The sequence below is a fragment of the Canis lupus genome, chromosome 15, assembly GCF_048164855.1.
Source record: "Canis lupus baileyi chromosome 15, mCanLup2.hap1, whole genome shotgun sequence".
NCBI lineage: Eukaryota > Metazoa > Chordata > Mammalia > Carnivora > Canidae > Canis > Canis lupus.
Window position 1 is genome coordinate 58,434,942 of NC_132852.1, and position 14,534 is coordinate 58,449,475.

General features: G+C 35.0%; 1 protein-coding gene across 6 annotated transcripts in view; it reads left to right on the plus strand.

Moving 5' to 3' along the window:
* CNTNAP2 (contactin associated protein 2) overlaps positions 1–14,534 on the plus strand; it is a 1,976,111-nt gene that overhangs the window by 873,748 nt on the left and 1,087,829 nt on the right. For 3 of the 6 annotated variants that reach the window (XM_072777573.1, XM_072777574.1, XM_072777575.1), the window contains 2 exons: positions 6,514–6,717; positions 11,364–11,548. In XM_072777573.1, the coding sequence (XP_072633674.1) occupies positions 6,514–6,717; positions 11,364–11,548 (389 nt within the window). Of the gene's footprint in view, positions 1–6,513; positions 6,718–7,230; positions 7,351–10,972; positions 11,085–11,363; positions 11,549–14,534 lie in introns of those variants that run through there. The other 3 variants (XM_072777576.1, XM_072777578.1, XM_072777577.1) reach the window with 3 other exon arrangements.

Genomic DNA, 14,534 nt, shown 5'->3' on the forward strand with positions numbered 1-14,534 from the left:
AAGTCCATCTTGCTTCTTTATAGAGTATGTGTATATATATATATATATATATATATATATATACACATATATCTGCATCTCAAGTTAGTATTAAATTGGGATTCTTGGGTGGCTCAGTGGTTTAGTGCTTGCCTTCAGCCCAGGGCATGATCCTGGAGTCCTGGGATCAAGTCCCACATCGGGCTCCCTGCACGGAGCCTGCTTCTCCCTCTGCCTGTGTCTCTGCCTCTCTCTCTCTATGTGTGTGTCTCTCATGAATAAGTAAATAAAATATTTTTTAAGAATAAAAATAAATAAATTCAGTAAAATGTCTTTTAAACTTAGTTAAAAGAAAAACATATATACATTTTGTATTTAAATTCATACTAGAGTTAAATATTTTAGCCTTTGACTTATACAGAAAGAACTCCAGTGTGAGTATAATAAAAGCATTTCATGTTTTAAACTATTTATTCACATCAGAAGCCCAGAGTTGTAGTATTTATATAAATACATGCCACTAAATCATGCATAAGTCTGTAAACTGTATTGTGCCAGGTATGGTTTTGAAGGAAAATAAAAACAGTGAGTTTTCCTTTTGTCTTGTCTCAAACACCACTTACATTTAGATCAGTCTAAGAAGTATTTATTGTGCCAGAAGTACAAAGTGGAACAATCCAGAATCTGTACCTTAGGAAAGCTTAAAATCAACAGAGGAAATCAGACCCATCAAGAGATCATTTCAACGTAAGATGAGAAGTGATACGATAAAAGTCTGTAAGGGTGCCATGGGCTCTTTCATACAAGAAAAGCTTTTCTAGTAGGTGAGAATTATCTGAAGCTCGGAGGATGCCTAAACCTATGTGAAAACATAAGCCATGGAAAAAAGGCAGGGTTTCTATCATGGAGGGTCTTGTAGGCCATGCTGAAGAGTTTTTCGACAACAAAGTTTATTTTAGAAAGATCTTTTTAGCTTCTGTGTGGAGGATAGATTTAAGGGAAGTTAGACTAGAGCGTGGGAATCATCTTCCAGCAATGTTAATGTCATAGACACTGTGTGAGGTGATGGTAGTTTGGTAGGCATGCATAAAAAATAAACTCTTTGTTTTAAAACCAAAGATGGGCTTTATTTATAGAGCTTAAAACTGAGTGAATGTGGGCAACTAAGATAGGAAGAAGCTGAAGAAAGCCTCAGATCTCTGTCTTGACTAGATAATGGGTACAAGAGCAAGTGTTTGGGCCCCCAGAGAAGGAATTACAGGTTGGACTCATAGAGTTAGATTTGCCTGTGGAAGGTCCATATGGATCTTCTAGGCCATTAAATACTCGAGTCCAGTTTTATGGAAAAATAAAATCGGATCCCTCTGATGTTGTTGTTGTTGTTGTTGTTGTTCTACTATGAGTTTTCAAGTACCTAAGGGCAAAGCAGCACATTTTTTTAATAATAAATTTATTTTTTATTGGTGTTCAATTTGCCAACATACAGAATAACACCCAGTGCTCATCCCATCAAGTGCTCCCCTCAGTGCCCATCACCCATTCACCCCCACCCCCTGCCCTCCTCCCCTTCCACCACCCCTAGTTCGTTTCTCAGAGTTAGGAGTCTTCCATGTTCTGTCTCCCTTTCTGATATTTCCTACCCATTTCTTCTCCCTTCCCCTCTATTCCCTTTCACTATTATTTATATTCCCCAAATGAATGAGACCATATAATGTCTGTCCTTCTCCGATTGACTTACTTCACTCAGCATCATACCCTCCAGTTCCATCCTCGTTGAAGCAAATGGTGGGTATTTGTTGTTTCTAATGGCTGAGGAATATTCCATTGTATACATAGACCACATCTTCTTTATCCATTCATCTTTCGATGGACACCGAGGCCCCTTCCACAGTGTGGCTATTGTGGACATTGCTGCTAGAAACATTGGGGTGCAGGTGTCCCGGCATTTCATTGCATCTGCATCTTTGGGGTAAATCCCCAGCAGCAAAGCAGCACATTTTAAGGAGAAATATTGCACAAAATGTGAGATGCTGACCTTCATGAAAGAGCCTTGAAGGTTTTTGTTTTTGTTTTATTCTTTTCCCGAAAGAGAAGTGACTTTTCAGAGTCTATATTAGATATTTTTTGTAGGATTTGGAGAAGGCTCATTTGCTATTACTCTAAATTAGCTGTTATTGACATTTTGGGGTCTATTTTAACTATTTAGGTTTAAACCACAGATATATTGAAAGAAAAGGCAGTGGATTAGAAGGAAGAAATTAATCAGATCAAAGCAGTGTGCAGATGAGATGAAATAGATCACGTACCTCCAGAGTTAATGTCTGTTGGTTGAATAATACCGATTCAATTAATAAAAATGGAGTGAATTCCACCCTCCACCACAGCATGTAGCCTAATATTATCATTTTTTTCTCCAACAGTTGAAACCTTGTATATTTGAATAATTACAGCACCAAAAGGGATCAGAATGATTCTTGATGTCTCTTGCAACTAGTGATTCTCATCTCTAATGAAAAAGTATAAAACAATGATGTCTATAATACTTTAATCCAATTTATTGAAATAGCAATGACAACATACAGCCATTTAACAAATACTGAATGAGTATGGGCTGTTTCTGAGGCACTAAGTACTGGGCATCAGGGTGGAGGGGGGGGACACAAAGTCTCTGATGCATATGTTTTCAGCAGAAGAGAGTGTGTATAATGCTATAAATGTAGAAGCACATAAATATGTCAGGTACAGGGGATCCCTGGATGGCTCAGTGGTTCGGTGCCTGCTTTTTGGCCCGGGGCCAATGTGATCCTGAGGTCCCGGGACCGCGTCCCGCATCCACCTCCCTACATGGAGCCTGCTTCTCCCTCTGCCTGTGTCTCTGCCTCTCTCTCTCTCTCTCTCTCAATCTGTCTCTCATGAATAAATAAATAAAATCTTAAAAATATATATGATAGGGATAAATACTATCAAGAATAGAAATCATTGGATGGATAAAGAGTAAAGATGGCAGGAATGCTGTCTGGTCATATCCAAAATATTGACCTCTGACTTAGAAGAAGAACATTTGCAAAACTAAGCAAATTCTATCTTTTATAGTGTTTTTAAACTTTACTTCCAGAGTTCAGGGGGAGGGAGACAATCTCAGGCCAACTCAGGCCGAGCATGGATCCCCATGTGGGGCTCAGTCTCATGACCAGATCATGATCCTAGCCAGATCCAAGAGTCAGATGCTTAACTGACTGAACCACCCAGGCATCCCTACATTTTTAACTTTTTCAAATAAACAGGATAAATTACCTTTCAAATTAGATATATTCTTACTTTATATAAGTGCCTTGGTGCATGAAGACCAACAAAATATACTAATTAGCTAAAACATACAATTTCCCAACTAATATTTATAAATATTATATTACCCAACATTCAAGCTGCTTACCAGTCAACATTTTGAACTATATCCAAAGGAAATGACATTCTCATCTCTGTCTCTACTGCCCCCACACATGCACCCACACCTCCCACATTTACACACACATCTATGCATGTATGTATATATAATAGTATATGAATAATTCCATACATTACATGAGGAGGTAGGTGGATATATAAGTAAATGAATAACATCGGGAAGGCTGTGCACTGACCTTTTGCCCATATCGATCATATTGGTGATCCCCTGTTTTGGGAGTCACATTATACGTTCTCTGTTTCTGTATTATTTGATTTCCTTTTAACAGCAAATATATATTAAACTTGTAGTAAAAAATATAGCAAAGGATTTTTTTAACTATTAAAAGCTTTAGATGTTAAACCCTCTTCTCCAAAATGTCTTCTCCAAAATCAAAGTAAAGACTAACAATGAAATTAAAAAGAAAAGAAAAAAGCCTTCTCTCCCATGATGTTTTGATGAACTGGGCACGTTACCAGCTCTCTGAGTTATTGTTAGAAACAAAATTGTGGAAGCGCTGTGATTTTGCATTCACTCTTTGACTAGCCATTGTTGTTGCTCAGATTGCTTAAACAGTTCAACCATACATATTTAATCACTGCATAGAAAACTTAATTCTAGGGAGTGATAAGCAATCAGGGTAATAGGGGGAAAAAAGGTGGCTTGTCCCAAAATAAGCACAACATATTATTAGATGTCAAATGAAATTTAAATATATTTTTGTAGGAAATAGAATTAAATTCTAATAGATTTTACCATATCCCGGACTCTGTTAAAAGTGTATGTATATATTTCTGTATGAATATTATATCACAGGTTATTTCTAGGAATTTTGCGTTTTCAAAGACAACTCTGAGCTCACATCTTTATGCTGATATTATGCAAGCTTTAAACCAGTTATAGAAGAACAACTTTGATTTCATAATGTAAAAGGCCTGGTTTGCAGAGCATTTTATCAATTTCTCAAATGACCACTTACCATTTGCAAGATAAGGCTTAGTCCGCATAAATAGTGTTCCTTTATGTTTTTGCTGATATTCTACGACTCTCTGAAGAAATAAACCATGCCCATCCTTTCTCTCACTCTTTCCATTGCTCTAAAACTGGGGAAGAGAGGCACCAGCATTTGTACTACTCCATACCTAGAACTGATTGTAAATTTTGATTTAGGAGAAGATATGGTAGGGGTGGATTCTTTCCTCTATCTAAGCTTAGAGAACATTTACTTCCTGAAAGATGAATGGGGAATATTTTATGTCAATTAATATATATTGAAGATATTTAAAAATGATGTGTCTATTAGTCAACTGTCACTGACATGAAATTGACTGCAAAATTACTTTCTGGGGTTCCGGATTTACTCCCTCCTCCTGACTTTTCATTTATGCACTTTTCAGACAAAAAGTAATTTCTTCCAACTGCTGCATTTATAAATTCAACCTGAGATCTTATAATCAGATTCCACTTTTTTCTCTCTTACCTCTCATCACAGATGATAAAGATACTGCAATTGGAATTCAGCTGTGACAGTATAGATGATTAAGCTAAAGTCTAATTGGCTTTGCAGTGTTAGCAGAAGCCTAAATTTAATGGTTGATTTTCCCCCCATAGTAAAATAAACCTCTGTGATTTAGTCTTAGAGAACAGAATTTTGTTGATTAAGAAGGTCTTTTTTATGGATGGTAAAGAATCGACTATAAGAATGAAAACTTAAAGTGCAAAGTTCCATTTTTCTTTCTGAACTTTTTTGAATACGACAAATCTCAAATAAGAAATAAGAGCAAAACTTATAATTGCAAGTAGTGCACAAAAAGAGTGACTAGCTATGGTAGCTCTGCATATCCACTGAGGCTACGGTGAGGGGACATGCTCTTATACTTGAGAGTTGGGGGCCAAGGTATTTCCTGTGGCAGTTGAAGTATACAGGTGCCAGGGACTTAGGACATGAGATGAAAAAAATATTTCTCCAACAGGCTTTAAACTTGCTATTATTTTTCTCCACTGTCACTGTGAAAATCCTTAGCAAGACCTTGCTCCAAATTGAGAGGCAGGCTTCATTCAGGCTTGTAATTCTAAAGTAATTAGAGCTATCCAGTTTGACTGCATTTTCTATTATTCAAAATCAAAAGCTTAAAGAAATGGATTTTAAAAAATATTTTTAATTACAAAGGTCTAATTATCATAAGTAGGTTTCTATTTGTACTCAAAATCTACTCTGAATAATTACAGTTCATCTTTGAGCCATTCCATGGATTTGAAACCTACTGACCAGTAGTGCATAATGAGATTCATGTCATTTTCCATTTCTGATGTAAGTGGCAGTTATGAAACTATTCCACCACCCCCCTTCCCACCATCACTTGTTTCCGAGGGTGGTGACAAAATTGTTTATATTTTTAAAAAGCCTATATCATTTCACGTCTTCAGTAAAATTTTCTAAAACCAAATTAGAGCTACTCTAGTCATAGTGTATTTGTTCTTCTTGAGGTCCAAGAGCAAATAGCACAAAGCTTCTTGAAGTTCAGTTAGCTATAAACTCTGGGTACTACCATAACATTTGTTGAAAATGCAGTAGAACATTAAAAACCATTAGAGGAATGAGTATATCATTAAATTCCACATTTCAGGATCCTTTGTTCTATGTCAAAAAAATAAATTTGTGAGCAAAATGTGTACTTAAAAATCATGAATAATTAGTCCCATTTAAGAAGGAAAACATTAAAACCTCATAATATGTCAAGAATTAAAAATTTTATTTTTTTTCAAGTAAACTCCAGACTCACAAGTTAAAATTTGAGGCTTATAAATCATTAACAGTATTTATGTTGTTAGTATTACAATTAAAGGATGATTTGATACTGATAAAAATTTCTTTGATCAATTTTTATGAATATTTTCCATAAAATTTATTTCAGAACAGACGAACCAAAAGAAGAAATAGAACAAAAACCCAGGACTCCAGATTTTTTCAGGAAAAAACACTTCTTTCTCATTTCATCTGTGCAAACACGCATTGGAAGTGGGTGTATTTCACACTGGGTAGTGACATCCAAGAACTGAAATAAAATGTTATTTGTTTCTTCTCTTAGGGGCTGATGTTATCAACTTTGATGGCCACGTCGTGTTACCATATAGATTCAGAAACAAGAAGATGAAAACACTGAAAGACGTCATTGCCTTGAAATTTAAAACCTCTGAAAGTGAAGGGGTGATCTTGCATGGGGAAGGACAGCAAGGGGATTACATCACCCTGGAACTGAAAAAAGCCAAGCTGGTCTTCAGCTTAAACCTAGGTATGTTCTGACTTTTGGCACCATTTTATTCATTTATTAATCTTCCCATTAGTAAAATGTGAATGTTCCTTAATTCTTAAAATGGAAATTATAAAAAAGCAGTTCCCATTATCAATTCATCTTTAACCCATAGTGGTTTAATCCATATGTACTTATTCATTAAAAAAATAATTCTTATGTCCTTGTCCTTAGCAAGGTACTATATACTAGCATCTGAGAAACAGTGGTGAACCAATAGAGAAGGTCCTTAAGTTCATGAAGTTTATGACCTAGTGGAGGAGCTAGAAAATATATTATCTATTATTTTAAAACAACTAAATCAAAAGCATTGTCTTCAAATAATGATAAGTGGTGTAAAATCAATCAAATAAGCTAAAATGATAAGAGATACTGCAGAGATATGTATGCATATGTATGAAGGAACATCCTCCTGGAGAAGATACACTAGCTGAGATCTCAGTTATGGCTATAACTGCCGTGAGAATATCCGAGAGAAGAGCATTCCAGCTACCAGTCACTACTGATGAAGATCCAACATGTTCAAGGAACAGGAGGGAGGCTGGTATGGGTAGATGAAATGAAGTGAGTCAGTGGAGAAGACGGAAACTGAAAGTTGGGGATTGTTCAAATCCTGTAAGATCCTATACAGCATGGGAAAGGTTTTAGGCGGTGTTAGTCAAGAAAAAGAAGCTGTTGGTAGGCCTTAAACTACATGGCATCATGATCTTATTTTTAAAAGTTTACTGAGACTTCTGTAAAAGAAAATGCTTGCATTTGCATGAACTTCAAAGCTAGACTCCCTCATAATGCAAGTGAGATGTAGCCTGGGCTTGCAGAGGTGGCTCAGTGGAGATTCAGGGAAGTAGGTCTAGGTGGGAGATGACTTCAGTGGTAAGTTTAACAATGATATGTAACGAGGAAGAAAGAGAAGAAGCGAAGTTCCTACACATCAAAGGAACTTAAGTGCCATTTTCAGAAGTAGAGACAAGTCTATATTTTCTCTAGAGTTCTGGTAAAGGATTATTAGTTTCCTCTAATACAGGAGGTCTAAAGTGAACGTGATGCATTTTGATTTATTAGACATCAGAGTTGAGATTTCAATTAGGGAGTTGCATGTATTAATGGGAGGGAGAGGAAGTTTACATGAAGACTGAGGGGAATAGGCAGTAAGCAGGAGGAAATAGGAATGTGTGGTATCAGAGACCAGGGAAAGAAAAGAGGCAGCTATTTTGTTGAATTCACCTAAGATGACGATAGGCAGGTGAATATTGATTGGCTTAGACTACATAGAAGTTACTGTTGATTTTCTCTCCTTGGAATAGAAAGGATGGTAGTTTTATTGACATAGGTTAAGAAAAGATGAGAAATGTGGAACTGAATTTTTCAAACATAATCTAACTAGAAATCAGAGAATCAGAAATTGAGAAATAAAATATTGGCTGAAGAATGAGTTAAACTTGAAAGAGTTCTTATTTTGTCTTGGGTTTTTGTTGTTTTCAAAGCATTTTTAAATCTCTTGGTTGGCTAAAAGTTTTGGGATTTATGCAAGAATTTTTTGGAAGGCATCACGTATTCCATAAATTTTCTTCTGTTGTAAATAATAAGAGAATTCTACAAAAATATTATAACTAAAATATATTAATAGTTAAAGTTCATATGTGTCCCAGTCGAAAACTACAAAACTAAAGATAAGAACCCAAAACCAGATCCTGTCTTTTTTGACCTGCTTATCAGTCTGAGTGGTCTAGACATTTCCAAATATGGCTTGTGTTCTACAATTTAAATTTTATTACTTTGAAAGTTCGTACTATACTAAAATATGCAGTTTCAGTTAGTTTTTTTTTTGTTGGTAATACTTGATACAATGTCTATAAAGATTTACCCTTTATTATGAAACTTTCCTCACTTCAAATCTGATCTGATAGAAATAATAGCTTCTATAAGAAAAAATGAAGAAGAAAAACGCACAAAAAGCTGGATCGGTTAATTACACAAAAAATATTGAATTATTTTACATTACGTAAAATCACAATGCATGTGAAACTAGAAAAATGCAAATGTCAAATATGGACGTTTAGTGCATTTATGAGTAAGAATTTATACCACTCCTTAAGAATGCCAACAAGGCTTTACGAGAAAATGTAGACATAGGACATAAAAGGTAATGCATAGAAGAAAATGTAGAAGTATTCTATGAACATCAGATGTTCTATGGTACTGTCTATAAAATAAATGCATGATAAAATAATGACTAATTTTTGTTAAGTAAATCAATTTAAAAATATCAGTATTGATGAATATGTGACATAATTCTTTGTACTGTTCTTTGTATCAGAAAATATTTTCAATAGAACAGTTGACAGTGTCTTCAGATATCTAAAAATTGCCTGTATATGTTAATCTAATAATGTAAGGAAATAATGGGAGATGGTTATAGGATATAAGTCTAAGGACGTACTTGGTAATATTGATTACACTGTCAAAAATTGGGAAAAAAAAGCTAAGCATATAGAAGAAATATGTCGATATGAATTTAAAATATCTGTGAATAATTTTAATTCTAAAAAATTACTATAAAACATTAAATTGTCACCCATTCCCAGAGTTAGGAGTCTTTATGTTCTGTCTCCCTTTCTGATATTTCCTACCCGGGATGAGCACTGGGTTTTATTCTGTATGTTGGCAAATTGAACACCAATAAAAAATAAATGTATTATTAAAAAAATAAAAAAAATAAAAAATAAAACATTAAATTAAACTGCAGTATAAAATATTATAAGTAATATCTCAATATTTTTTATTATATATGCACACATAAGTATATATGTATATAGTTAAATATATGTATAGGAATAAAATCTGGAAGGAATTAGACTGAACTAGGTTTAGTGCTGGAAATGATTTATTAATGTAACACATATTAATTCTTCACAATACTCTCCACTTATAATTATGTACATGTATTCATGTATTATCTGGGAAAAATATCTCTAAATCATTTTTGAAACAAGTTTCAGTAGAAGATAAGGAGAAATAGGGGGCGCAGAGGGGGATAGATATCAGAAAACCAAATGTAAGTACTTTTTAAAATATGCACACACACACTCGGAGCAATTGAGTTATATCTAAGGATGTTTGCTTTTTCAAACCTTTCTTGTTTTTTTTTTTTTTTTTTAAGTGAAACACACAGAGAAGCCTTTTAAAAGCCACTGTGCCTTATATATGTGTGACATTACTGTTCTGAAACTCGTAGCTGATCCTCTGACCTCACAGAAGGATCATTGCCATTTCACTGGAAAGCAGTTTACTTAGAGTTTTATTGACTGACTGGAATTTATGAGAGTCGTGGAAATGCACTCACTCCTATGTCCACTGTGCCTTTTTAATGCCATTACCTAAATATCAGGCATATCTAGCTGCTACTACTCAGTCTTCTAGTCATTTACAGTAATTTAAAGTAATAAAATAGAGTATATCCTTTTCTTAGACGTACTCCTACTTTTCTTTCTCCCTCTCTGTCCCACTGCCACATGTGCACAGACAGTTGAATCACAATCACAGTCACAGCACATTTGGTTTCATCACTGGAAGGAAAGAAGATCTGATCCAGTAAAACCATAGAAAATGCCAGGTTAGGCATCATTAGCATTCTAAATGTGAAAAGGGAAAAAAAAAAGGAAATCACTCAGTGCTCTAATCAATTTATATTTCTCCTATTTATATTATACTGTTTGTTTTGGAATCATGTTATATTTTTAGAGCATTTAGTTTTGCCTGACCATGAAAAGCAGTGCTTGATTAGACAAAATAGAAGATAGCATAAAACATGTAAACAGTATCCAGAGATGACCCTAGTAAACATTTTAGATTCTCACAACCTTTCACTCTCATTTACAGTCTTGTTGCCATGGAAATCTGCTTTCAAAGCTAGATTAATGGTACATACATATTTTTGCAAGTTTTTATTTTAAAATGTAATTCAAGTTAATTTTCCATGCCATTAAATATTACATTGTCTTTAAAATTATGCTTTTGGAGTCAGTGGAAAGTGGGAAGTATCATGCTGTGTTTTCTTGACCAATAACAAAAATAACGGCAATAATAGAAGACTGTTAACAGGTAAACATTTAGCTAATGTTCGCTATATGCCAAGAAGTTTGTTAAGTCCTTTGCATCTATTAATTAAGTTAATTATCATAGCAACCTTGAAAAGCTGGTAGCCTAATTTTCTACATTTTATATATGAGGCAACATAGGTGCAGAGAAGCTGCCAGCTTGCCCAGGATCACAGAGCGAGCCAGTGGTGGAGCCGGGAGCCAGCAGGAGAACCCAGGCACTTGGCTCCCGAGCCACGGGGCACTGACTTTGTAAGGAACCTGGAACATTTAGCAGAATTCATGGCACAGTAAAAAATAAAATGCTCATTTTTCTTTTCTTTTCAAAGGTGGTGTTTTCCATCTTTATTAGCTTTTATGAATTTTGAATATGAAACTGTCTTGAAGTATATTTACATGCTGGTTCCCCCATACTATAGTCAGTAGACAGGACTTGAGTGGGGCACCAGCCTGTGGCTGTAGGGGAAGGTGTGCTGCTACACAACGTGGCTGTGGTGTTGTTGCCTCATTTCTGTCCATTCCATGACTCAGGAAGCAACCAGCTGGGCCCCATCTATGGCCACACGTCCGTGATGACTGGAAGTCTGCTAGATGATCACCACTGGCACTCTGTGGTCATTGAGCGCCAGGGCCGGAGCATTAACCTCACCCTGGACAGAGGTGTGCAGCACTTCCGCACCAATGGAGAATTCGACTACCTGGACCTGGACTACGAGGTGAGCTGAGGACCCATCCATTGTACTAGATCTTGAGTCTCTGACTGCGTCATTGTGTTATTGTCATACCTGCCCACTCCATTTGTTTTATTTTCCAAAGAAAAATTATCTTTCACCTTTAGGGTCTAATGTGTCATTTATTCATTTCTAAATCTGTAATTTCAAAGAATATTGGAAATAGTTTAAAAATCTTAGTACCAAAGTAATAATTTAATGAGAACAGACCATATATCATGTCATCAGGGCAGTTTAGTAAGTCCAGAACAAATATATGTTGTAATCTTTCCATTGGTAGTTAATTATGATATAAACCACCTATGATTCTTGAGGATAGACAATATATTATAAACACATGATTGATTAATATTTATTACAAAATACTAAGAAATCCTGAGTTCTGATTTATATTAAGTCATTTATGACTTCATTACTATAGTTTTTTTTTGTCAGGTTATGTTTGCTCAGATATAATTATCATAGAAGAAATAATAAGGTAAAATATAGAATGTTTTAAGAGGCTCTCCATAAATAAAAGGACATATAGTTTATCTTATGAATGATCAAAAGTAAAAAAAGTAATCAATCATATTGGTCTCATAAAAACTATAAATTCCCATTTTATACAGGTAGGCATTTCAGGTTTTTAAAATAAATTGTTTGGAGAGCAGTTCAACCTCAAAATATCCACCAAAAATATTAATCATATATAGAGATAAGAGTTCTGTAAGATGTCCATCACAGTGTTACATATTCCAAGAGAAAAGGAGTAACACTAAATGAACAAAAAGAGTGTATCATCAAAATAAATAGGATGAGATATTATTTAGCAAGGGGTTTCTAAGCTTTCTTTCTTCATGAAAACCCCAGTATGTTATTAATTTTTCCACAGATGTCCTAGACCATTCTGTAACAGAGCCAGACTACTTAATAAATGTTGATGTCCTAACAACTCAGTAGCCATTCAAAAAAAAAAAAAAGATAAATGAAAAAAAATGTTATTTAATTCTTAAAACAGCAATGATCATTTGCTAATGGGATGAGTGTCCCTGTGTGGTACAACTCCTTTGATTTTGGGATCAGATTTGACTGCCATCTTCATCTTCTGTTCCACTTTTACTTTCATGTGACGCTCTTTTTATGAGAGAAGTGATAAAAAGCTCACCTTCACTAGGACTGGAGATCTTCAAAAGCAATGTGGTAGGATGTTGGAATGGTGAAGTAGGTCAAGCTAGCGTTTCACATAATGCCTAGAACATGTCCAATATTGCTGTGTATCCTTTAAAACTAAGAAGTGAAAAAGAAAAGAAAAAAAATGTAAGAAGTGTATGGTGGCTGTGACCCTGTGAGTTTTCTGTGCCAACTCATCGTGCCTTGTCCGCAGTTTTGAAATTGTTGATATACATATACACACACATGTATGTGTTAATCAATATCTGTATATAAATTTTTTTAAAATGTGAAATATGCTCACTATAAAATAATTGAAAAAGGTAGGATTTGCAACTATGCTTTTTATTTTCCTTATATATTTAAATTGTTTCTAAATTTTCTGTGAGATGAATATATTACATATATTCCTAAATAGGAGTTTAAAATAGATTATGCTATATAAAGTCTGATATTGAGACTTTATTAACATTAAATTTAAGGTTACCAGAAAATAACTGCATCCCCCAAAAAAGTCTCCTTAAAACAAAATGATTGGTGCAATAGAAAGAACATGAAAATGTCAGAAGTTTTTTTTTTTTTTTTTTTTTTTCTAAATTAGTACATTTCTTGGCTTAGGTGGTTTATCTGCCACTGTATGAGAGAACTTAAAGATGAATTATTCATCCTCCATTAATAAACTTTGAAGTACCGGAGAAGAGATGAGAGATCTTGGAACATTAGCAATGGGCAAACACAATTCCAATTTTCAAAAAAACAGAATTAAAAATTTGAGGTCATAGACTCTATTGAGTTTGTGTGGAATCCATGAATATTCATGCACACACACAGAGTCAGCAGTTTCATGGACACTTTGAAGCCCATCAACATACATACCATGTTTGAGAACCTCAGCTGTAGATGACAATGCCCTGAAGCATCATTAGACACACTGGGAAGAAATTTAAATTTATTGATAAAGAATCCTGAGTCAGTTGAGTTTTCACACATACCTCTGACTCATCCATATAGTAACTAGACTCAAACCCCAAAAGAGGGGTGTTATGAATAACTGAAGACATTTCTATCACTCAGAAAATTCCAAGGGTTTTAGGCCCTGTGCCAGGAACCGGGAACAAAGACCCAATATATTTATTACATCACACCATGATAGAGTATTCCCAGCTTATATAGACACAATGAATATAAGTAATCTCAGGAACATACATAATAATAAAAATATAGAGATGAGTTCTTAGTACCTATTATTTAATGTAATTTAAAACTATATGATTTAATTTTAAACAATGGCTCTGTTGAACAATCAGTTCTCATGGGCTAGTATGAGTGGGATTCAGCACACCGTAGGGGAAAGCTAATACCTATCACTATTCCCAGAGATGTACATCATGAACGAAGCAGTAGAAAACAAGTTTGTTCCTTTGAGGTACCTCAATCTCTTTATTTTTGTGGAAGATGGCTTAAGAGTTTACCTTATCACCTCCCGGAGCCCAGTGACACTGTGAAGTGTGCCAAACGCTGTGTGCAGGCCAGCTACTAGCCACATGGTGCCCTAAAAAGGGTACAAAGGTAAACAGATACACATCCTTCTCAGCTAAAGGGCAGGACCACACACTGATGTTTGGCCTGGCTTCTCTCTTTTCTTCAGCTAAATTCCAGGATAGATCACTGTGGATGTTATGCCATTGCTTTTTGCAATACCTGTCTGCTTGGGAGGTAGAGGAATGAATGCCCCCTGGTAGCTGTAGAACTACACTAGGATTTTAGAGGGGAAACCAGCTAAGATTTTGTAGAGAATCAATTGCATGGCTCAAACTGG